At 36.0% G+C, this 25,696-nt stretch overlaps 2 protein-coding genes across 2 annotated transcripts; both read left to right on the top strand.

Annotated features, from left to right (window-relative positions):
* Window positions 1–206: 206 nt before the first annotated feature.
* LOC135685091 (uncharacterized) lies at window positions 207–11,736 on the top strand. The gene is made up of 4 exons (XM_065200895.2): window positions 207–295; window positions 2,613–3,020; window positions 4,449–9,588; window positions 9,920–11,736. The coding sequence occupies exons 2-4, from the start codon at window positions 2,670–2,672 to the stop codon at window positions 10,102–10,104; spliced, it is 5,676 nt and encodes a 1,891-aa protein (XP_065056967.2). The 5' UTR covers window positions 207–295; window positions 2,613–2,669; the 3' UTR covers window positions 10,105–11,736.
* A 1,800-nt stretch (window positions 11,737–13,536) lies between these two features.
* On the top strand, window positions 13,537–25,696 carry LOC135685094 (CTP synthase 1). Its single transcript, XM_065200900.2, has 16 exons — window positions 13,537–13,866; window positions 14,981–15,151; window positions 15,725–15,825; window positions 16,216–16,332; window positions 16,765–16,845; window positions 17,337–17,417; window positions 17,555–17,727; window positions 18,336–18,468; window positions 19,125–19,213; window positions 20,516–20,610; window positions 21,305–21,367; window positions 21,993–22,036; window positions 22,460–22,556; window positions 22,855–22,910; window positions 23,449–23,545; window positions 24,503–25,696. The coding sequence occupies exons 1-16, from the start codon at window positions 13,701–13,703 to the stop codon at window positions 24,709–24,711; spliced, it is 1,773 nt and encodes a 590-aa protein (XP_065056972.2). The 5' UTR covers window positions 13,537–13,700; the 3' UTR covers window positions 24,712–25,696.

Below are 25,696 nucleotides of genomic sequence, written 5' to 3'. Positions count from 1 at the left end.
TTTAAAGATTGAACGAAAAATTTCTCAGTTAAAGTTGGAATTTTCATCCTTCCGCGACCTCCCAAAATTAGCCACTTGTTTTCTTTCCTGCAAATTCTGACGATGATAGTATGCCATAATACTGCATGTTCAATAATCCGAGCAATAATCCCAGGTCTGTTTCTTTCCGGGGGTCACGCGTGTTTCCTGATCGATTCGAAAAAAGTGTTTTCTTGGAAATTTGCATTGCTTCAACTACCTTCAAAAACAGCAGCTCGCATTTAACAGAGGGATTTGACTCGTTTGGCCAGTAAAGGTTTGTCAAAAAGTATTGATATTTCTGGTTTAATTGATTGATGTTTGAAATTGAAATTAGGAATTTGAAATTGAAAGTATTTTGAAATTAGATACGTTCAGTGTCGAATAGCCAGGTCAATTCGCAAACTATGCAGGGCCTATTTTCCTTGGATGCAAGTGCAGTCTTCAAGTCATCCAAATTAAATACCTCATTTCGCCATGATAAGCGTGAAAAGAGTTGATACTTGATTGTTGATAAAGATAATTTAAGCAGGTAGAATGGTGAATAGCAGATTGTTTGAAATAGGTTATAATATGAAATAACTTGGATATGATATGAATGGGACCGCAATGCAGTATCGAATTTTTACCTATAATGTTTATCATGGTCAAAAGATTGGTTGATATATGAAAAATCAACAGAAAAGTAAATAGACCAAAGAAGTTTGCTCATGTTTTCCTACATCTACTTCTGTTTCAAATTTCTTGAAAGGACATTTGAACTATTTCTCTTGTGCACTTCTCAATTCACAGCGGAAATCGTGTTTCCAGCATAGGATAAGGTAGGCCTTTGTAGTCTTTGGGCAATTTCAATAATACAGAATGAAGGTATCCATAGATTTAGGAACTGGTTGAAAGTTTCGAGCGTACAACAATCTGGTTAAGCTTTGGGGGCGCCAAATGCACAGAACAAATGCAAATAATAGCAAAATGCAGAAAACTGTGTCATTTTGCGAAGGCAAGGGGGCAGCCGACCCCCGCCCTTTCGTGCTCCTGCAGTACATGGAATTCGTCGTTGCCAACAATCGTGTTGCTACAACATAACGTCTTCTTTCCTTTGTTATTAATCACTTAAGCCCTGTTTACACTACACAAACTAACCTGACCTGGGTTCGCCCTAGGTTAAAAGTAACCCGGGTCGAACCCTGATGCGTGTACACTGGAAACTGTAGTGTAAACGGAATCAAGGGCGAACCTGGGTTAGTTTGATATCGACGCATGCGTAACATACACAAATTGAAGGCGATGATAAACAAAATTGCGGCGGTCAACGTGTATATTGTTTGTGAACTTTACAGAATACAATAAATCGACTTTAAAAACAATTATTCCCAGTGCGGGCTTCGTACAATGAGAGAAATATGGTTTCGCGCTTTGCTTTGTTTTGCATACGGCGCCATTTCCGTCACTACGCATGCGTCCTGAAGAAACTAACCCAGGTTCACCCCTGGTTTGCGTTTACACTACACTTTATCTAAACTAACCCAGGTTTGACCTAGGGCGAACCCACCTTTTGAGATGGGTTGACTAACCTGGGGCGAACCTGGGTTAGTTTGCGTTTACACTACAAAAATCTAACCTGGGTTAGTTTTAACTTTTAACCTAGGGCGAACCCAGGTTAGTTTGTGTAGTGCATGGTGTAGTGTAAACAGGGCTTAATGAGTAGGAAAATGCTTTGTTTCGTTAATTACAGATTAATCCTTTACGCGTCTTTTATACAAGTTTGTTTAAAAATAAAATTGAGCGGCAGTTTAACCTTGTTGTAACCCTTGTAAGCATGGAGTGTGCATCATAAAATTCTTGAAGTTGAACTAGCATTTATGTATGTTTTCGAACCTATATACGGGGTAAAACATTACCCTATAATAATATCCAAGGTTTACAATCCGACGTCACTGCTGTCTAGCAACCTATACTGCTATCTTCTAAAACATTTTTTTTCAAATACTTTGACATCATATTTCTTTAAAAATTGTTAATTGTTATTTCTGGTTGCTCTGTTTTTAAAGTTTGGTTGCTTGGCGATTGTTTCCAAGCCATGTAGGGCTTGGAAAATTGTTGAGTTCGAATCCCCCCTCTTCCCCCAAATCAATGTTAGATTTGTAGCTTTATCACTTTTCCTTCAAAATCATGCATTCAACATTGAATTTGGGGAGGGGGAAAAGTTATTTTTCAAAAGAAAGAGAAAATATCAACTTTTCTTTGAAAAGTCTCCACTATTTTTGTCCGGGATTATAGAGTAAAGATCGGTGAATTGCCCGCGTGATGTCAATTGTTCTCTGTCACGGGGGTATCCTACCTTAACCAGAATACAAATAGTACGTTTGAAATTATAGACAAGGAGCCCCAGGCAAAAATACGTTTTGCAATAGCACAACAAGAATAAGTTTAATTCCTCAGTTTGAGCAGCATTTCATTCTCAAAATCCATTTGTTTTTGACAATACCTTGTTTCAAACAGCTTTGCTTTGCTCCTTTCAACACCTATTGTTAGTATAACGGAGCTTAGTTGAGACCTTAGGTCAAAATAATGGTATTTTCAAATGCCCTTTTCAGAATGTGAAAAGGGAACGAGCATTGCAATGCTAAACGCTTTGGCAGCAGACAGAGAGAATGGTCAAAATATTCTTCTGTGGATCTGGTGGCTCAGGCAAGACAACATTAGCTGAATCCTTAAAGAAAAAGCAGAAATTTAATGATTTCGTTCATATTTCTGAGGTAGCAAGAAAGTTGATTGAAAAGAAGAAAATAACCAGAAAAGCTATTGATAATTATGATGTTACAGAATTTCTGCAACTTCAGGAAGATATTCTAGTAGAACAGAGCAAAGCTGAGGAAGAGGCTGTCACTCAAAGTAAAGTTCTCTGTGATCGGACTGTGCTGGATTGTCTAGCGTATGCTTTGTGGAAAACTGAAGAAACATTTCAAAATGCAAAGCTGGATGAAATAATAGGAAAATTCAAGGTATGCATGAATAAAATATTCAGGGAAATTATTTTTTAGAGCTTGAATTTATATTGTACTAGTTAGTACTGTTAAGCATCTATAGCAACATGTTGCAACCTCAATGCAACGCTGCAACAACATCGTGTGCCTGCTGGGTGAATATTTGTAGTTTGAAAGTTTATTATCACATCATGTACCCTTTAACGTTGCAAAAATTGCTGAGTCATTATATTAGCTTCGCTAATCTGATTGGCTGTCAAGCGAACTGCACACACGATGTTGTAAGTGCTCCTTGTTCCGCCGTTTCTGAAGGTTCTTTCTTTCTCTCTCTTTTCTCTTGCTGTCTACAAAAGATTTCAAAACTTCTTCCCCCATTTGTACCTTTCAAATGCCACAAAGGCTTTTCAAATGCCTTTCGCTTTAGGCAAAGAATGTCTGATCACATGAAAACAAACTTATCACATGGAAACAGACAAACCCCCCGCGGAGAACCAGTTTTTACTATGACTCAATGCCTTTAAGGAAAAACTTATCTTATCCCAGAGTGTGATTGGTAAATTGATGGAAAATAAAAATGTTTCACAGTTTTAGCATGTAGTTCTCATTTATTCATGTATCCTTCTGAGGCGATGTGCTTATTCCAGAAATGATCGCTTCAACTCACCTACACCTCCTTGTGGGTTTTTTCATAACACAAAAGGAGAAAATTCAGGAATCATTCAGGAAGCAGAGAGTGATTCATCGAGAAACTCGTTAAAGAAATATTTATATTTCTTCTATCAATTTTTGTGACATATGATGATAACCATTTGCGCCATATTTGCATGATATAAATATTTTTTTTCAAAAAAAAATTGCAAAAATGTTGGAGGAGGCTGAAAACCTACATGCTTCAGTGGTGCCAATTCAAATACGTTTTTGATAGTAGAAATATTTTTTATTTGATAAGAGCTAAAATTCCTTGAGTTTTCATCATATGCCTCATAGTTAGGGCATGAACGTATGTGTTTGTAGCCCGAAACTTCGTGTTGTGAAATTCAAAGTAAAGGAAACTTTATTCAACTGAACTTAAATTGTTTCTTTATGTGGATACAGGTTTGAACACAGACGTCAACTTATTATTTCGATAAAGGAACACTCACTACTTTCGTCAACATAATTTGAAAAGTATCTAACCACTGTCAGTGTTTCCGCAAACGCAATATGCATTCTTTTTAAAGCCAATCGAATGATACTAATAAGGGAATTTAGACATCTGTCAATCAACAATTAACCAATCAGTGAGCGGAATGCAACTCAAACGCTTGTAGATTGGCAAATCTTTATTGACAGATGGCTTAGGCCACTTAAGATCTGTTACTTGCCCTTTGCCGCTTGAATTGATAAAAATTACAATATCAAAAATTCAAAATTCGTTAACCGTTCTTTCGTATGAATCTGTTTCAGGAACTGATAGACAAGTCAGTATCAAGGTACCAAAATTCTTTACTCGTTCTTGTGTATCCGTGGTCTCAAAGTGAAACAGCTGATGATGGAGTGCGACTTTCGATGTCACATAAACAGTGTTCTAGATTTACAGAAATTTTGGTTGAGCTTCTTAAAAGATTTAAGATTGGGTACCTAAAGCTAGATGACTGTGATTTTAAAAACCGACTGACTGTTCTTGAAAATGCAGCACTCAAAGGTCAAATACGAAGGGAAAGCTTCAACTTGCAGCATTACATGGATATTTCCGACAAGAAGCTTAGAAATGTTAAGAAAGCAGGCAATACCAGCGTTCGAAGTGCCAAAGCATCAAATGACACGTGCATTTCTTTTTACCTTGACAGTACTGATGAGACAAATTCTATTAGATCCGTGAAAATTTGTGAAGACAAAGCAAGTCTCTATTTCACAAAGCTTGGTGACATGAAGGGAAGGATTCTATACTTCATCAATACAAACGATTTATTTTGCGTTGAGTTTGATTTTAAAGTTCGAGCAGCAGATGTCCAAAAGATGTTACTTGGGAATATTTTTATAAATGGTGAGCAGTTTAGTTTTCTTGGTTGCAGCAGCTCAGGTCTCAAAGAAAGAAAAGCTTTCCTGCTGAAAGGGGACTCAAAAAACGCAGAGTCAACCTTAGGAAAATATGGAAAATTTGATGAAATTCCATCTGTGTCAAAAAGATTGGCTCGAATTGCTTTGCTCTTTAGCTCTGTACACATGACTGATATCAAAATTACATCCAAGATGATCATCAACTTAGATGATGTATTTTCTACTAACAGAAAATATAATTTTACAGATGGGTGTGGTGGCATCGGCTCAAAATTAGCGAGAGCCATTACCTCGCAAATATCTGAAAAAGATAGAGTAATTAACCCAATACAGTATTTGCCGTCAGTGTATCAGATTCGTCTCCAGGGTTACAAAGGCGTTGTTGCCCTAGATACACAGATAGATGGAAACCAGCTTTCAGTGAGACCTTCAATGAAAAAGTTTACTACATCAGCACTGCCAATGATTGCGTTGTGTGGTTTTAGCCGACCATACACATACGGGCATTTAAACAGACAATTGATCTTCTTATTATCTTCCCTTGGAGTACCAGATGAAATTTTCTTAACGCTTCAGAGAGAGCTGTTTGAGCTTATTTCCGGGATGCATGTGAATGCCGAGGCAGCAGTAGCAATGCTTCATTGGATGGGAAAACCAGATGTGGCCGAGATGATCATGAGGCTAACCAATGATGAGAATTGCTCAGACATAACGAGAATTTTGCTGTATCGCAAAGACGTACGCAATACACTGGCAAAAATACAGAGAGAGTATTTCATCAGAGATGAGAAGGTAAAGAACGATGGAAAAGTTAAAGAGAAGCTTCGAATAATGGTGAAGAAGTCAAGGATGCTATATGGGGTGTGTGACCAAGTAAATCAATTGAAGTATGGCCAGTGCTTTTTACGTATAACAGTTAACAATGTGGCAAAGACAATAACCGGGAAGATTGCAACAGGAAGAATGCCCTGCTATTTGCTTGGTGATATTCGTGTTCTGGAAGCTGTTGATATTCCCGAATTATCCCATCTGGTTGACTGTATTGTTTTTCCAACACAAGGCAAAAGGCCACATGCTGATGAGCAGGCAGGAGGGGACCTTGATGGAGACAAGTTTTTTGTCACGTGGGACTGTCGGCTGATACCTCCGAAAACAGTTCAAAGTCATGAGTACCCTGCTGCTGAGAGCAAGCATGAAGGCTTGGTTACACAGGCAAAAATGATTCGCTACTTTTCGACACAGAATCAGGCGATGAAGGTAACAGGGTTGCTGGCTAACTTGTTTGAGCAATGGGCTGACACAATGGGGCCCCAATCAAACGAATGTGCGTATTTAGGACAGCTGTTTGGGAGAGCCATAGACGCAACAAAGACTGGCGAAACTTTAAGGATTCCTGATAGTTTGCTAAAACCACCACAATTGGATGAGAATGGGCCTAAGTTTGTCTGGCAGAAAATGGCAGTTGAAGCTAGGGCTGTAAAATCTAAGCAGGACAAACCAGAGGATTTACGAAATGCACTCTCTTCGGATGCCATATCGGAAGAATATGTCCTCTCAATTCTAGAAGACCAAGAAACAAGCTTGACTGAATACGAAAAGTTTGATTTCCTGTGGCGCTTTGCATTGAACACGTTCCCGAGTGAAATAGAAGCAGCAGAGTTTATAAATAGGAAATTTGTCACAAACATTAATTTCACATTGTTGACATCAACTGAAAAGATGCTTGCGATTGATGTTGGAGTTCTTCCCTCTTTTGTTGAAGATCCGTTAACAAAATCTACCATTTTAAACAGAGGGGATCTCGGGAACGTCGATATCTCGACAGCACGGTCTTCATGGGGACTGATTTACGAAACTGAACACAGCAGCTTTTCCCTCGATGGATTGATAAGGAAATTTCCAAATTATGATGCAGTTCTTATCTGCTTTCAAATGCCCGATGAAGTGACTATTTGTCTGAAAATAACGGAACGACTTTTGCCAGGTACAAAACATGTTATTGGAATAGGAGCATTTAGTGCTTTTTTCACATCAAAGAGGTTTGGATACAGAAAAAAGTTCCAGCCAACATTCGAGCTTTTCTATGACTTGGAAGACGATCGACTACAGATTTACAGAAATGAGAACTTAGCACAGAGCTTTTTATGGTTGAAGTGCAGCAAAGTGCAGTCGAGAAACAAGCAAGGTGTCCAGATCATCGATTTACTCACAGAAACTGATATTCAAGATTGCATCAGTGTTGATTTATCAAGCTTTGGCGGTAATATGCTGAGACCGGCAGCATCAATTAGGCCTCATCCACTACTTCGAAAAGCCCCTGTAGCCTATATTGAGGTATTTGCATCAAGCAGTGGTCATCCTGCATATCCCGATGTTCTTGTAGGTAACGAAATCGAATATGTCGAAGAGCAAGAGCTCGAATGTCAGTTCGATGAAGAACCAGATGACAGGGACGTTTGCAGGCTTCTTCTTGAAAAAATAGAAGCGATTGAAAGTCAACAGGTTTCTGCACCAGCGCTAAGGGCAAGGCTGCTAGACGAAACAGTTGCCCACTGCATTCCATGGACTGGAAATTTTTCATCTGAAACGCAGTCTTCTTTAAATACATTTTTGCAGAAAATTCTATCAGCAAACACCTCATGGAAAGCCCGAATCCATATTGCAGTTTGTGTTTGTAGACTTGGCCATCATAAATTGGCCGAAAATATTCTTTTACAAGGGCCATTCGATCAAGTGCCTGAATTGTCTACTGATGGGCTGCTGGAAATAATGGAAGACTGGACAGTAGTTTGGTATATACCACCACAGATCGTTGTTGAATGGGTTAAACTGCTAATTTCAATGGTTTTGTCAAAACCCCAGGTTTCACAGCAAGAGAGCTATCTTATTAATGTGGCATGGAATACGTTTGTTGAATTTACAAATGACGTCACACTATGTAAGGAAACATTTGAAATGTCAATTATCGATAATCTTAAGTTAGATTCGATAAAGGATGCTACTCAAGAGAGCCATTTGCAGGTGTCGATGTACCGTGCAAGTCAGCTGAAGAGTTTTGCTCATCTTCCAGCAAGTGGGGACTACGTGATTTTGATTCGAGGAAAAGATTGGAAAAAAGCGAATAACACAAACGCCACAACTTCAATAGCTCGGGTTATAAGCTCTATGCCTGCTCCATTTTCTGTTAAATTGGAAATTTCTGACGATTTCACTCCAGCTGTGCTTATGCAGGATGCAGAGCCAGCATCTTCTGGTTGGATGGTAAATCTTTTGACTAATGCAAACATTACTTTATACACAAGGGTCATAAGAGCTTGCAGTTCATTGCTTTCGTCTTCTGTGAAAAAACCACTCTTTCGTTTAATAATGGGAGATGCAAGCCTTTCATGTGGCATTCATTTTCAAGATGTAGCACAAAAAGCAAAACATGTTAACAAAATTGAAGCAATTGGACTTAATACTGCCCAGATATCTTCTGTGAATGCTGCTTTGAAAAGTCACCTTACACTAATTCACGGACCACCTGGAACTGGAAAAACAAAAGTAGCTTGCGCCATCTTGCAAGAGGCGGCAAAAACACGGTGTTGCGAGATGGGAGTTCTAGCTTTGGCTGAGACAAATACTGCCGTTGATAATATGACCAGAAGACTCGCGCAGCTTGGCTTGGATATCGTTCGAATAGGAAATGTAAAGTATGTACCCGGTGATTTGTATAGTTTCACATTAGAAGGAAAGTTAAGGTTGAAGGGTGAGTTGGAGGGAAGAAGGACCGACTTCCGAGATGAGAGTGGTAGAACCTTCCACAGAAAGAACTACGTCAAAGCTATTCTAGACCAAGCCCAGATTGTTCTTACGACATGTGCTGGTGCAGGTGATAGTGTTCTTTCAGGAAGGAATTTTAAATTCGTTCTAGTAGACGAAGCGACGCAAACAAAGGAAGGCACCGTCCTTTGTGGTCTTTTTAGAGGAGCGGAGCAATTGGTGATGATAGGTGATCCTAATCAACTAGGACCGTTGGTCAAAATAGAAAAAGATTGGGGTTGGTTGTCAACTGAAGAGCAGCAGAAAATATCCAATGACTTAGAAGAAACTCTGTTCCACAGGCTTCATAACAACAAGATAGTTAGCACATATTTCTTGGATACCCAGTATCGTATGCATCCCTCGATCGCAGATTTCCCTTCTAAACACTTTTACAACGGCGAATTGAAGTCTGGAACAACGGAGAATGATCGAAAACCGATCTGGCAGCTAACTCCAGCTGCGGTTGCTTTTCTTCACGTGGCAGGGAATGAGAAGAGGGTTCGAACTTCTTATGAAAACACAGAAGAAGCGCGCAAAATCAAAGAACTAATTGACATATTGCTATACAGTTCAGATACCAAGCTGGCTAAAAAGGATATTGCTGTTTTGGCTCTTTATAATGGACAAGTTAGAAGCTTAAGGGAAAGCTTGCCAGGCATTGAAATAAGCAGCATTGATGGATTCCAAGGAAGAGAAGCAGAAATAATTTTGGTTTCAACTGTGAGATCAGGAGGCAATTTGGGTATTGTTTGTGCTAATATTTTGTTCATATTTGACTTTTATTGTATTTCATTCCCACGAAGGCAATAGAGTCGCTAGAACATAGTTTTTCAGTTTTGTTATGTTTACGATCACTGCATGCACATAATAACCTCGTCACTACTGGGTACATCAAAATGACTATTTTCCTTTAATTTTGATATTTCTTTGAAGTAAATCAAATCGTAAAGAACTTTGGTAAACTGAAGTTCCACTTACATATAGATTAAAGCAACCTACCAGTATTTCAGTATCTCTTCAAACTCCAAATTAAAAGCTATATATTTTTGCTAACTACGGATTATTTATCATAGGCTACTCTGATGACCGAAGACGCTTGAATGTGTTGCTAACAAGAGCAAAAAGAGGCCTTCTGGTGGTAGGGCATCGCCAAACTTTAATGACGTCAACCATTTGGAAACAATGGATGGAAACGGTGCAGCAGTTAGATGAAAGAGACATATTTTCGAAACGAAAATCAGTGTCGGCTAAAAGATGAAAGCTCTTCTATTAAGGATCTAATTCATAAACTTTGTAAATGTTTTAAATCCTCAAATAGGCTTAAAAGTTTCTTTATCGTAAGATTTTATTCAAATTTGATAAGGATTTCATTCCAGATAGAGCGACTGATCAATGCTACAAGCTAAAATTATTTCTAGACAAAATTGGCAATAGCAACTACGGACGCAAGTCCGAACATTATTAACTATACCCCGTCTTATGAAATAGAAAACTTAACTTTATGTATGAAAAGGCTATGTATTAATATAAAACTGCATTCAGTAGAAAATGATGTATAAGAGAATGTCCACCTGAAAGGAGTTAAATAGTTGTTAAGATATGAATTCCCGTTGTTTGCTTATCCACGTCGTCCTACACTTAGCTTACTACACTTGCTAAATGTAAATTAAAGTTCCGAATTATATTTGTGAAGCCATTTTTGGAATGTGATCTATAAAGAAGTATAAACACTGATGAATGCTGATTTTCAGATTGATTTTGGCTGGATAAAGATATTGAGACATTTGATTCTTTGCCAATTTAAATATAATCATAATCTGATTATGTGATATGTTGATATTGATCAAGTTCGGATCATTTAAACACTGAATTTTTCAAGTTCACGTGATTGCAAGAATGCTGACCCCATCAAACCCTTTATATGCTTATGTTATTCAGAAATGCTTTTTAAGACATTGCACTCTTTGTAGACATTGCACTTTTATCGACATAATTCACCCCCATTTTACATGGTCTTTAACTAAATTCTAATGACATTATGACCCCGTTTACACTGTCCCGTGCAAGTTTGGAACCGTGACAAAACTGTCGCGGTTCGCCCTTGCGTTTACACTAGCACTGTGGAACCGTGACGATTTTGCTCTGCTATCCGGAACAGTTTTGACCCTGCTTTGAAAGCGAACGAATTTTGTACCGTCACGGTTCCGTTTTTGAACGGGACAGTGTAAACACCTATCCGAGACGATTTTGTCACGGATTCACAAAGAGGTCTTTTGTATGGCTGTTTCAGGTAATCGAGGCTTTGATTGTGGCGTAACTACGTTCTCAAATTCTGAAGAAAAGGGAATTCTGAAGAAAAGACGACCACAGAAAAGGCTTGTAGTGTTTCCCAGTCCAAGCCTTGATTGGACTTGGCAGTTTTGTAGTCTAAAATAACACTGAAAATTAAAGCCACCTTGTCTTTCGTCCAAGTAAAGTTTTAATCGGCCTTCCGCTCCATTTTAACTCACAATAAAAATTCGATTGTTGACTTCAGCGGCAAAATAAAAGCCTTGGTTGACTAAATACAGCTTCTTCTAAACAATGTTCTACCATTAAATTAAGGTCGTACCGGTACAGTGTAAACGGAACGGCTAAACGGAACAATTTGGAACCGCGACAGTGTAAACACTTGCGAACCGTAACGGTACAAAATTGTCCCGGACAGTGTAAACGGGGTCTATGTTATTCTACGGCATTTAAATCAGATCGTGTGGCTTTTCAAATTCTCTATAACATATCATATTCCCACTGCTTATTCATTCTGCGTGACATTGTTATAAGACTTTATATTCCTAGTGATGTTTCATTTGTATGGCGTTTAAAATTTCATATGGCGTTTCAAATTTCATATGGTGTAATTTCATATAGTTTATGGACACAAACGACGCTCCATACGAACAGGTATGAAAACATACTTTATGACACAGACAAAGGATAAAATGACCCTTATCGATCACAGGTTCTTCACTTTTCTGGCGTAAAATCGCGTCTTATCATGTTGGCCTCAATTCATTAAATTTGCCGACTAAAAAATGAATATTCTGACAATTTAAACGCTCTAGATAAATTTGAATCCGTGGTAAATATATCATTTGCATGCAAAAATATAACATGGCAGACGAAAAGTTTGCAGCAGCTGTAAGAAAACACGTTGTTCTTTACTATATGCTCGACAAGTTTTTTTAGAGAAAGGAACAAACAAAACTACATTTGAATGTGTGGTCTGCGTTCGCTTGTAGCTGCTTTCGTCCGAGACTCTCTTTTTATAAGAGCAAGTTTATAAGAGCACCAGCCTGAAAGTTGGTCAAACATAAAGAACAAAAGTTGAAGTTGGATGAAATTGTTAACAATGTTTATCTCAAAAACTTTTTCCCCGTGTGTAGGATTGTACATATGTGGGTTTTTTTATAATCTGAGGCTGGATTTTCAATCCACGGGTGCACGTATTCTAAGTTCTAGCATCAAGTAACCTGATGAAAGTAAAACCAAACTCTTCGTCTAGTTTGGTTTATATTATAGACAACCTCTCTGTTCATGTGTGATTCATCTGAAGACAATCAAGGAAAACTATCCTTTTACATCAGATTTGATTAATTCTTCGCGCGTGTGAGAACGACTTATTTCACATTTTGGTTCATTCCTTGCTTCATACAAGAGTTGATTTGATTCACACGTGTGAACCAGGCTCTAAAGCCTGATTTACACGAGATGAACTTCGAAGCGAATTTTTCGCCACGAATTTTTTAGCTGCGAATTTTTCTCTCGAATTTGAAGTTCAATTTACACTGGCAAAAAATTTTCATGCAATTTCGCTGCGAATATTACAAAAGAATATAGCAACTGTCCGAAGAGTACACTTATCAGAAAGGATATTAAAATTTGAAATTTATAAAGAAAGCGAGCAAAACAGCAAAAAGCGATAATGGATTAGAAAAGTTTATTCAGGACGTCTTCAGATAGGTGAATTACATCTTTCGGTAAGAGAGGTTTACGTTTACGTCTATGTGACCAGTATAACTTCTTCAAATACTTTCAAAGGTCGCTATCGAAGCTTGCAAGAGCGTGCGAGATCCTGTTAGTGCATCTGCCTAAAACTGTTTTCTGTTGAGCAGGCCAATAAGCAGCCGAAAATTCAGAAATTTGAAGAAAATCTTGCTTAATTTTTTTATTTCTGACATATTGGTAGAACGATGGAACTTTCAAGCCAGTTTTCGCCAATTTGAAATTCAAATGTTTGAATAATAATCTGATATGAATCCACTTACATGGGTTGTGTACGAGGAACAGAAAATGAATAATTACCAACCTATTTCATTGACGTTTTATAGGCGAGTGTTTGAGAAAAAGAATGCGGAAAGACGTAGGCCATCTGAAACCAAAACAGAAGTCAGGTGTCTTCAAATGCTGTTCTGATTGGTTTATTTTACAAGGCGAAAAAGTTTAGCAGCGAAAAAGTAGGAATGGTTTCTATTTTTTCGCAGCAAATTCGCTGCGAATTTTCGATTCTCTGCTTCTGCGCGTATTTTTCGCGCATTCGCGGCGAAAAATTCGCTTCGCACGAAAAAATTCGTCACGTGTAAACAGGCCTGCGCATTTCCGGTCATATGACTCAAATATACATGCAACTATCCAATCAGTGAAAGGAAAAGAGAAGGTAACTTTGACCAACCTTTTGGCGCCAATCGCCGGCCGGGCCTAAGTAGAACAACGTGGTATCACGAGGTCGAACTTTAATCAGGCAGACAAGTGCTCCGTAATTTTAAAGAAGGATTCAAAAGGCGTAAAACGGCGACTTCTCTACAAATTAACAACATGAAGTACATTTTGGTAACTGGAGGTGTCATTAGTGGCATAGGAAAAGGAATTATTTCGAGCAGCATTGGTGCAATGCTGAAAGCATGCGGGTTAAGAATAACTTCGATCAAAATCGACCCGTACTTGAACATCGACGCAGGGACCTTTTCGCCATATGAACACGGTGAGAAGCTCTTATGCCATAACGTCGACATTTTAAAGGCATTCTAGGGTCAATTTGTTAAGTTGGTTTGGTATAGAATTATAACGTATACCTCACATGTTGAAAACAGGCAATTAATTTAAATTAAATTAAATGTTAGTTTTGCTGTAATTTGTCCGAGCCGCCACCCTTTCCGTTGATTAGGTGTAAATAAATTGAAAAATTTACTTGTTGCTCATAAGCAGATTTTGAGATTTCACTGTATTCTCGAAATGAATAGGTCTAGATAAGTCTCCACCACAAGTTTTTATAGATTTCAAACAAAACAATTTTAAAACCTTCTAGAACGTCAAAGACCACTGCAGAAATGGACATTTTTATCTCATATTGGGCTGATAGACATTTAATTTGTGTATGTTAAAGAAATTTGGCGCCAAATTTTACAGTAAGTCCATATAGGTTTTCTGCAATTTTCTGCTGCCTCATTTTTTGGGCCTAATTTAATTATCTTTTATATTATTTATTTCAAACCAGAAACTATATGTTGTAGAAACTCTTCAACATTATTGTAGCACAGTGAATTGCACATGATATTTTATAGACTGAGTTGTAGTGGAATTGCCAACGCTTTTTTATAATGTTGCAAGTAAGTTCTCACCATAATAATTTGGGGCTTATTTTGTGGGACATTGGTGTCAGTTGTCTTTGGTTAGCGCTAGAATCCTGTACAATTATTGTGGTTGGTCGCCCTACGTTTTTGTTTCAATTGGCAGGGGCTCATGGTGTTCTGTATTCTTGAAGCTGCCCTTTGTTATTTGTAACTCAAATTTTATTGTTAACTAATTTGCATTTTTTATTCTATGTAGTGGAATTTTAAAATAAAGAAAATGAAACTGAACAATATAGAGCTCTGGGCAACATCTCTATCTAATTAGAAATATGTTAAAATGTAAAATTTTCAAAGCAAGTTATAAATTTTGTATCTTGTATCTTCTTAATGCAATCCTATACTTGATTGTTGTCAAAATACAATGAATTTAAATTTTATGCATCTGTTGCTTCTGATCGTCTAGATAACTGCACTCAACTACTAAGATAGATCATATGGATTATCTTTTTTGTTTCTTATTTAAAGGTGAAGTCTTTGTGCTTGATGATGGTGGTGAAGTTGATCTTGATCTGGGAAACTATGAAAGATTTTTAGATGTTGATCTTCACAGAGACAATAATATAACTACTGGTAAAATATACCAGAATGTTATCGAAAAAGAAAGAAAAGGAGACTACCTTGGCAAAACAGTACAAGGTAAGCATTTATTTTCATTAGCATTGTTGGCCAGACTGCAGAGTATGGTAAGTGCTCACTCGATAATTTTGTTCTAAAATGTCCCTGCATACCTGGTAAAGGGCATGTCATTTTGAGATCTAGACATGGTATAGGTGTGTCCTACTGCTTATATAAGGAATTAAGTTTTCTCAATAGCAACAATCTTGTGTTGGTTTTGAAGCAAAAATGACTATCAGTCATGCACATTTTCTTATCTTTGTTCATTTTTTCTTATCTTATCATCTTCTTACCTTAATTGTTATCCTTGGGCTCTAGTGTAGCTGTACAGTCAAAGTACCACACCTGCACACAGTTTGAGATTTTGATCTTGCACACCCATTGATGTTGGAAACTACCATACTCTGTGGTTGAGATTGTTGGATGTTTTGTCAGAGTTTTGAAAGTGTACTGGAAATGAATCAAGATCATTACATATAATTCAGTTAATCTATTAGAAAAAAGGACGAATATGCACTTATAATGGTCTTGTTTTTGTGATATGGACATCATATAGATTTATGTTAATCAATGTTGATTTTTATTCTTCTGCAGTTGTCCCCCACATCACTGATGGCATTCAGGACTGGGTAGAGAGAGTTGCATCACAGCCTGTTGATAAGTCAGGATGTATAGCAGATGTTTGCATAATTGAGGTATGGAGAGACTGAAACTCTTTTTTGATCTCCACACAAAGCTTTCTTGTTTCAACCACAATAACACAAATCTTAACATGACTATAACACTCCCTAGCAAATCCTCTTCAGGGACAAATCAAACAAACTTTCAAAAAACTTTATTTTAAGTTTTTGTGAATAATACAGTCATTCCTTTAAAAATTTATGTTGAAGTGATTATACCTATCAGTACTTGCATCTTACTGACAGCTGATCCTTCACAAGAGATAGCAGATCTCATTGGCAGATATTTTTCAATGTAGTGCTGATTGATTATGTCCACTTTTTAATAAAAGCATGTATATAATAATTTAAAAATCAGCTTTGGGTATCAATTTGATCCTTGTAATGAATTTGGTCTCCTTTTAGCTTGGCGGTGTCACTGGTGACATTGAAGGGATGCCTTATGTAGAGGCATTTCGCCAGTTCCAATTCAAGATTGGCCATGAAAACATTTGCATTGTGCATGTCAGCTTGATTCCTCAGGTAAAGGGCCCATGAATTTTTAAGATTCACCTTCAGTTGTACTGAGGCACCTGGAATAGCTCAATCAAGCTTAGCTTAAGGGACTTTTTTTTAAAAATTGAAAGACTAATTTTGTAGATAAAAACAAGTTTTTTTAAAAAGCTTTTCAATGAGTGACACTGTTTTCATTCATTTAGCTTCCTGATATGCTTCAATGCTCCAGGTGAATTGCTGTACTATTGTTTTCAGCAACAGTTTAAAGTTATATGTAACTAAAGTATTTTGTGTGTGCACTTTGCTGATCTATCTTTAGCATCTGAGTTTCCATTTTGGTTTGACTGAAATTTTCTTTGGATCAAACCAAGGGCAGCAGACAAAATGGGTTTTATCCATTGCTGAGATCAGAGTTTGTTTCTAGCTTTATAACAGCATTAAAATTATGTTTCCTTCTAGACTGGTTCTGGTGAACTTAAGTCAAAGCCAACACAAATGAGTGTGAGAGAACTCCGTGGCTTGGGCCTAGCACCTGATTTGGTATTAACTTTTTACTGATTTATGCTTTCATAATTTTATTTGCAGCATTATATATTGTTTTTGTTGTGGCAATTTGAACGCCTTTAAAGGTTTTGAATATGTAACTTTCTAAGTGGACACAAAAGCAATCACTTAGAGGAAATGATTCATCAAGTCAGGTTACAGTTAAAGTAGGTGCATATCCATTATTTATATTGTGAATTTTATAAGATATAACTTACTTTGTAGTTATTTATTTGACATGTATATAACTTGTTAGCTTTTTAAAATTTATTCCAATTTTTACTTGTAATCATTAGAACCTATATCTCTATTTAACCCTTCTCCTACTTGTTCATGATGCCTTTGTCCCTTTGCATTATGACACTGTATGTTCATTTGAATGTTGCTTTGTGCATACTTTTTTTGCAAGAGTAGTTTTGATGCATTACACTGGCAAAAGCATCTTTCCATTTTTCCATCTTATAATCATTTACCAATTTCTTTTCAAGATCATGTGTAGAGGGAAATCTGAGATTGATGATTCTTTAAAGCAAAAAATTTCCATGTTCTGTATGGTTGATATCAAGCAGGTAAGAATATTTATGTGAAATCAAATGTTTCAGTTATCTTTTGTTGTAAACATTTTGCCATTGCCATGCTAATCACACCTTAAAAATCAATGATGAAGATTCTTAATCAATCATCAATCATTGATTTGTTTTAACAGGTTATCAGTGTACCTGATGTAGAATCAGTTTACAAAGTTCCTTTGCTGCTTCAGAAGCAAGGATTAGTGGATTATTTTGCAAATAAGCTGAACATTGACTTCAATGCTAGCTCTAGGTCTGCATCTCCAACAAAAAGAAATTTTCTTGCAAAGTGGAAAGAACTGGCTGACAGGTATACTTTATTTTGTCAATTGATTTTATAAAATTTCAAATTCTCTATTGCTTATTTACATTATATATATAGTTCTGGTTATTGTATCTTGATTAAAAATGTTTAGTATTATTATTATGTAGTCTTTTATTATTTCATATAACCCTATTCTATGTAATTTTCCTACTCAAATTGTGCCAATTTTAATATTTTTAAGACTAAATAGGGTGCTGGGCTTGAAAATTGTCTTGATTTGCTCAGCATCCTAAGCAGCTATCCTAATAATGACGCTGTTATTCTAATTATATATAGATCTTATTTTTTTATAGACAGATAATTAATTACCATAATAAATTTTAAACCAATTGCTCAATAACACAAATTTGAATTTGAATAGCCAATAGTTACATCAATCACTCTCACACTTGACGTTTTAATAAAACAGGCTTAGAAATTATTGTCAACAAGACCACAACTTAGCAAGTGGTTTGCCTGTTAGGTCGCGTAGGGTGTGTGATTGTTTAGTTACCTAATTATTTACCCTAACTGTAAACTTTTGTTTGGTATTTCAAAGTATTTTGACTTTTTGTTAAACTTACCTAAATGATAAATGTCATATATCTGTTCAGGGATGGAAGTCCATTTGAAGAAGTAACTATTGCACTAGTTGGAAAATACATAAAGCTGGAAGATGCCTACATATCAGTAATCAAGGCATTAAAGCATGCATCATTGGCATGCAAAAGAAAGCTGAAGATCAAGGTTTTCAACTTCTTTTATTAAAACAGTGCTTCATAATTACCACAGATAATAAAAGGCTTGACTACAAGACATTCAGCAGGGGAGCAGAATTTGTAGCAAAATAAGAATAAAGACAAAGGAAACTTTGATTTCAATGAAGTTATTTCCCTTTTAAGCAATTAAGGAGAGCAATCTGTACATCCCTCTAGCATTTAAGGAGAGCCTGGAGGGGAGCAAGAGCTATGGTTCTCCTCAAATGGCCAGGCCCAATAATAAACAACATTGAAGTCTTATATATATATAATAAATAGTAAGATCATTTGGATTATGCTGACAGTGAGGAAGTTCTTTCCACCAGGATGTTCCCCAAATGTTGTATCACGCTTTGTTAAATGAAGATTGCACAACATTCTAAGTGATAAAGCAAAAAGATAGAATTTTTGTTTGATAAAAAGCTAGAAATGTGCATGAAAATAGAGTATTAAATTTTGCTTAGTGATAATTTGGCAAAAAGCATTTAACATCTAGAGCATTTGAAAGACTACCATCAAAACCTACATCAAAGGAAAAACACCCAGCCTTTTCAAGGCTCATGAATTAGGCAAAGTAGATTTGGGCTTCATTTTTGAATACTTTTTCTCTTCTAATCAGGTATGTAATTGAGTTTTTTTATTTAGTATGTAGACGCTGAATATTTAGAGGAAGATGTACGAAACGAAGATCCTGTAAAATACCATGAAGCCTGGCAAACACTTTGTAGCTGCGAGTGAGTATGCTTAATTTTGTATCTATTCTATTCAACCTGTTCTTTCCTTTCTCTAGAACAGTGATTATATATAGAGATAAAATATTTAGATACTAGCAGGCTTTACAGAAGAAAAATAGTTTTTTGTCAAAAACAAAGAACCACTGAAACATGCTTTCTGATCTCTCACGTTACTCTTGATCCACATCTTGTTGTAAATTTTCTGCTTACCTTTGGACATTTTTTACCGACTTTTTTACTATGACGAGTACCAGATGAAAAGTGCCTTTAATATGATATGTTTCTGCTTTTGTGTACTATTTTCAGATAAAGAAAATCTTAACGAGTATTTGAATTTTTTATACTATTAACAAACTGGAATACTCATTATAATATTTCATTTCTTTAAAAAATAAGAGTACTTTAGCTATCCAGGCCTTCCTGGGAATAAATTAGCACAAATGTGGCATTTCACACACCTAGACTATTTTATATGTATAATGGAGTGCTATTGATGCTTTGTCTTATTTCTACAAAGGTTCCATTACATAGTATATCAAGCCTTAAAAAATTCCCCTTAGGTCATTTCTTCAGTTTTTACATAACTTCAAAAATAAATGTCTCTGGCGGCATAAAGCTAAAGGAAAACTTATGAATATTGCCAGTTTAAGGTTTAAGGTGTGTGGTGGAGTTCTATTGGTTTTTTGTCTTATTTCTACGAACGTTTAATTACATAGAATATGGAGCCTTAAAAAACCCCCATTCTTCAGTTTTCATTTCTCCATTTCTTCATTTCGTAAGTCATTTCTTCAGTTTTCTCACAACTTTAACAATAAATATCTGTGGTGGCACAACGACAAAGGAAAGCTTATAAATATTGCCAGGAATCTTTACTAGATTTGATACTGAAAATATTTTAGATTCAGTTTCCAGCGCTTTGGTTAAAAAACAAATGAATTATTAAAAAATAGGTGTGCGATTAAACACACTCAAATATGAATAGATAAACAGCAAAGTCTGCAAGAGTTAAATAGTCTACACAACCAAACCAGCAGGGGCCTTTTTAGTCACTTTTCCCAGAGAGGCCTAACTCCACTTCAGTAAAGCTTGTACAGTGTACCAAAATTTTTTGTTCAAGTGAAAAAAATTCCACCTTTGGTTAAGTAGGGACAAATTTGGTTGGACATTTCCCTGTGAGAATATATGGTCTTTGATAGAGGGAGATATAATTATGTATCACTGCAAAGAGGTTTACAAATCCTCAAAAAGTGTATAATTAAAAATTCTGTTGAGAGTTTATTCATTACTTATGATTTTTTCTAGTGGCATCCTTGTTCCTGGTGGTTTCGGATCAAGGGGCACAGAAGGAAAAGTCAGAGCTGCAGAGTGGGCTAGAAAAACCATGAAACCCTATCTAGGTAAAAGAAAAGCTTTTCATTACTATTTAAAGGCCATATATCCCAACACATTTGGCTGGACATTTAAATTTTCCATGGGTTGGACTACACAATAGGTCTATTGTTACATATCCAATAAGCTAATCCTCTATGTTTTCTCAATCATAACCACGCTGCAAAGCTGATTTCTAACTCTAAATGGTTGACTGGCAGGACATAACTGCCTTTACCTTCTTGTAAAACAAGAAGTCTGCATAAACCATGTAATTTAACAAGGATATTCTTTTGTTTTTCTTCCATTTAAAGGCTCTTGGGCAACCGGCATGCTTTGTGACTATAATTCAAAAGACAGGCCTAATATCGTACTGCATGAAATGCAAAACACAATCAATTTCTCAAAACAACTACCGCTAAGCATGCCGTTTTGTGCAAGAGCTTTTAAAGTTAAGAGACTTTGAAGTTAAGATCAATAGCTTCAGATGCCCACTGAACCTCACAGTAGCAATAATATCATTTAAATATTCAATATGATAAATCACACAGAAAAATATTAATCATTGCTATTTGCACTATATTTCTGGCAACCACCAGGCATTCTTACATTATCACTTCAGGCTATGTTGTTTAATATTATATATAATAAGATAATGTATCTGCTGTTAAACTGTATGCTGGTACTTGTTTTATCATGTTTAAGTATATGTTTTATATTTAGGAATATGCCTTGGTTTGCAAATTGCAGTAATAGAGTTTGCAAGAAATGTTCTTGGCTGGAAAGGTATTGAAGTAACTATGATAGCATTTTCTATTTATTAACAGAGTGAAGCTAAATAAAATTTTTAATATGGTGGGATGCAGATCCCAATATTTGTTGTTTACCAAAAGGGTGTGAATTAAATATGACTGACTATCACAAAACATGGCCAAACTGCTTCCAGTGCAATTGTGTACCGAATTTGGTCACCAGTACGCCTATACCTTCGAAAACTTGAAACACTGAGCAATAGATGATACACTGAGAATCTAGGCATTTTTCTTTTATTTGTAACAAACCAAAAGCCGCCAGTATGCACCCACTGACTCCTTTCCGGTTTTGCCCCCGCTTGTTTATTCAATGAGTGAGGCAGAAGTTGTATATTTTTTGTTATTTATAAATTATTTTGCTTGAATATTGTCTTTGTCGATGAACAAGTTGCATATCACTGGAAATATTTTTGGATTTGCAATTAGAAGTACAGTTAGGCAGTCTGTACTTGGAAACCTGCTTAGTAACAATTTACCAGTTTTGTGAACATTATTTTCTTACGTTGTTCGATATTTTGCAAAATTGAGTAGATATCAATTCAATCCAGATTATACAAAATAGAATCGCATAATTTATGCAACAATTCTCTCATTTGCAGACGCCAATTCTACTGAATTAGATCCAAATACACCACATCCTGTGGTAAGTTTGCTATAAAAGTTTTGTTTTTGTTAGTGAAAACCTTTGTGTATAAATTCTCCATGTATTCCCTAAAAACAGAAATAATGACAACAACATATGCCTGTAAATATATTCGACGTATTCGACGTATGCCTGTAAATATTCAGTTCTTTAAGGCAATTCCATGTTTTATACTTGTTGTCCAAAAATGGTTTTGTCAAAGCAAGTACTATCTTAGTTATATAATTAATTTAGTCAAGCTTCAATAAATTGCTTGAACGTGGAAAACGCTGAAGTGTGAAAGAAAGAAGAACCATTAGAAGATCGCCTTATCATCTTTGTACAGAACATCTTTCATTGCGTCCTGACCTTAATACATAGTTCTTACCTTTACATAACATCCTGCCATCGTCCTTTCGTTGATTTTTCTGTTGTGATTTTCAGGTAGTTGACATGCCAGAGCACAATCCTGGTCAAATGGGTGGGACAATGAGACTAGGCAAAAGAAAGACAGTTTTCAAGAACATAGAGTCGCCCATAAGTGAGCAAGTTTTCTTCCGTATTCTTTGTACTGATTGTAGTTATTGCTAATTAACTGCTTTTATGCAACGTTAGTCCAAAGAAACGAGCTTCATTAAGGGTGTCGTGTTTTCCTTCCTTGTCATTCTTCCTTCCGGGAAGATTGAGCAGAATAACTTGAGTAAGGAAATCAACAGATTTGTCAACGTTTTGGGAAACTTTTTGTCGAAGTTACTTTGTAACTGTTGTTCAAAACAATTTTTTTTATTTATCATGATACATGATTCTGTTATAAATAGAGTTTTTTGTCTTACTTTCAGAACATCTATACCGAAATAAAGACTTTATTGAAGAGCGCCACAGACATAGATATGAGGTATTTTCATCACAACAACGTTTTCGGATTTGTGCGTTTTACCTTTTTTAAATGTGAGCCATACCTCACACCACCACAAACAGCAAACCAAGGTTTTTGAACATGTATGTAATCAGAATTATTTGTTTAAAATTAAAAGCTAGACAGCAAGTATTCTGGACATATAGTCCCATTCCCCCCTTCCGGAAGACAGCATTACTTAGAAGTGTGTTCACCTCTTCTACTTGTATTGTAATAATCAAATCACATAATGTCATACATAGCAAATGGATCGCAAATTCTGTGAGCCGATCTGTTTTCGTTACCTCTCTCTGTGTTCCAGTGCATATTTTATCACATGAATACATGCAATGCACAAGAAAGGCCATTCCGAATTCTTTATCATCTATTCCCGTTTTTTCGAATTAAAAACAATATCGAGCTTTTTCGTGTAGTTGATTGGAATAGAATTCCCACAAAAATGATTGGCAAACTTTGGTGGAGATCAATTTACACAAAAGGCTTATTTTTAAAACATCGAATATTGAATTTGCCCTAGGTGAACCCATCATTTGTGGCCCAGTTTGAGGAGAGAGGCATGAACTTTGTAGGCACCGACGTGGACGGTCAAAGAATGGAGATTATTGAGCTCAAAGGTATTTAAAACTTAAGCTCTTTGCATCATTATTATTATTATCATCATCATCTATGATCTCTCGGCTAATCCCGTTCTCTAACATCATTCTTACATTATTTGGTTCTCTTCTCTTTTCTTCATCTGGCATTTTTAATTTCATCACTTTCTTTTCAGAAGCGTCCCCCTCCCCCGTGCACATCCCCATACGATCATAATCTTGTCTTTTTATCGTTTCATCAACAGCTTTTCTCTCGGGCGGCGAATCCGATACCTTTAAATCTTAAAAGTTTTCACAATAGTGTTAATTTCATTTTCTATAAACTTTATACCATTTCATGCATTTTTTTCCTTCTAATTTTCTTCTAGGAGTGTTTATCATTAAAAATATTTGGTCGCTTGCTGTATTTTAGCGCCTACTTTCATAAAGTCAGTCTTAAACGTCGACAGAAACCTGTCTTCTAGTGCCCTAGATAATATTTTTCCCATTTCGAAACTTCAGCAATCTTGTTTATGTTAACTTAATGTTATTCATGTTGTGAGCATAAATCAGTGTTGAATGGTATTATATAGCTAACAAGACAATTTGCCACTAAATCAAAAGATGTTTGAAGTAAATTAAAAGTAAGTTGTAAAATGTCAAAGTAATTTGTTATATCATGTTGGAAACGATAATATATTATAATTATCTAAATATTTAAAACAGTCCCCAAATCACTGCTAATTTTCTCTCTTTGAAATAATTCCTTTCTTTTGCTCTTGCACCGTTTCCAATTAACCCAAGATAAACTTTAGATATAATTTGTTGGTTAAAAAAGTTGTTAAATTCGTATTAAAACTGTAGAAATTAAATTTATTGGACTCCGGCGAATATGTCATTTTTAAATAGAATTCAAGCTTGGTCAAGATACATTTATACTAAATTGATCTTGATAATGCTGTCAACAATTCAACCGTTAATTTTTTTTTTTGCTTACAGATCATCCTTACTTTGTTGCCGTCCAGTTCCATCCAGAATTTCTTTCAAGACCGTTGAAACCCTCACCGCCCTACCTCGGTTTCATTTTGGCCTCGATCGAAAAGCTTCAATCGTACATAGCTAGAGGCTGCCGTTTGTCACCGCGCTCGAGTTTTACAGATAATGAATCATCCAGTGACGAGGACTCCATTGCCCCATTCACCGTATAAACATACCAATTAAACACATCGTTTGCCCTTCCTTGTTAATTATTTTGTAAATAATATAAGTATGGCTAATTGTTCAATGTTTATTCGTTACTTGCTAATATTTTTATTTTTAGAATTTGTCTTAACAATTTAAGTGCATTTTTGCAATAGTATTCGACGTCAAGAAAGTTCATACGCTCGGAAATGGGAATGTTAAGGTCCAACAAAGCGTACAGTCGTATGGAGGAAAGGAAGGGGGTTCAAGGGAAAGCCTCCATAATTTGTCAAAACAATATTTTGTAGTAAGTTCATGTTAGATACCAAACTAGACCTAAAATTAATCTCCAATGGATCAAAATATTCAAAAGATAAGTGATCACCTCTCAACCTTAAGGTAAGAAGTCGCAATTATCATATGCGATTTATATTGATTAAGTTCTTGCCAGCTTGCACAGGGGAAGGGTTAAACAGGAAATCATGTAATAGGAGCATACGTGCTTTATGATGCCGCCATATGAAAGGAAGAAATGTTATGTGTAGTTACTTAACTAATGATATTGAAGGTAAATATATTTATATATTTAAAAGGTGGGGTAAGCGAAATTTTTGTTACCAAAGGACAATGAAAAACGGGTATGATTTCGAGCTCAAGGGCCGTATAGATATACATTTTCGTATTAATGACGTACCAGCCTGGACAAATAAAAACTTTGGGGAATGTATAGCGACTTGTGACTATTTTGGTTCCGTGACCATAACTGAGTTGATTGTCCGTACATTTTACAGTTGATACAAATTTAAGTTAACCCTTTCCTGTCTCCTTTTCTCTTGTCTCTCAGCGTTTATATTTTCCAGATAGGGATGATTTCATCCATAATTTGGTATTTTTTTAATTATTCGCCAGGACCTAACTATTCAATTATTGTACTGGCGTGTGTCTTTGTCATTCACTCTATATATTATTGAAAACTGAAAAAATTGACAATGATGTACAATTATGGTATTA

Source organism: Rhopilema esculentum, chromosome 15 (genome assembly GCF_057945365.1).
Source record: "Rhopilema esculentum isolate cy_ngs chromosome 15, ASM5794536v1, whole genome shotgun sequence".
NCBI classification, from domain to species: Eukaryota; Metazoa; Cnidaria; class Scyphozoa; order Rhizostomeae; family Rhizostomatidae; genus Rhopilema; species Rhopilema esculentum.
This window is presented reverse-complemented; position numbering and strand designations above follow the sequence as displayed.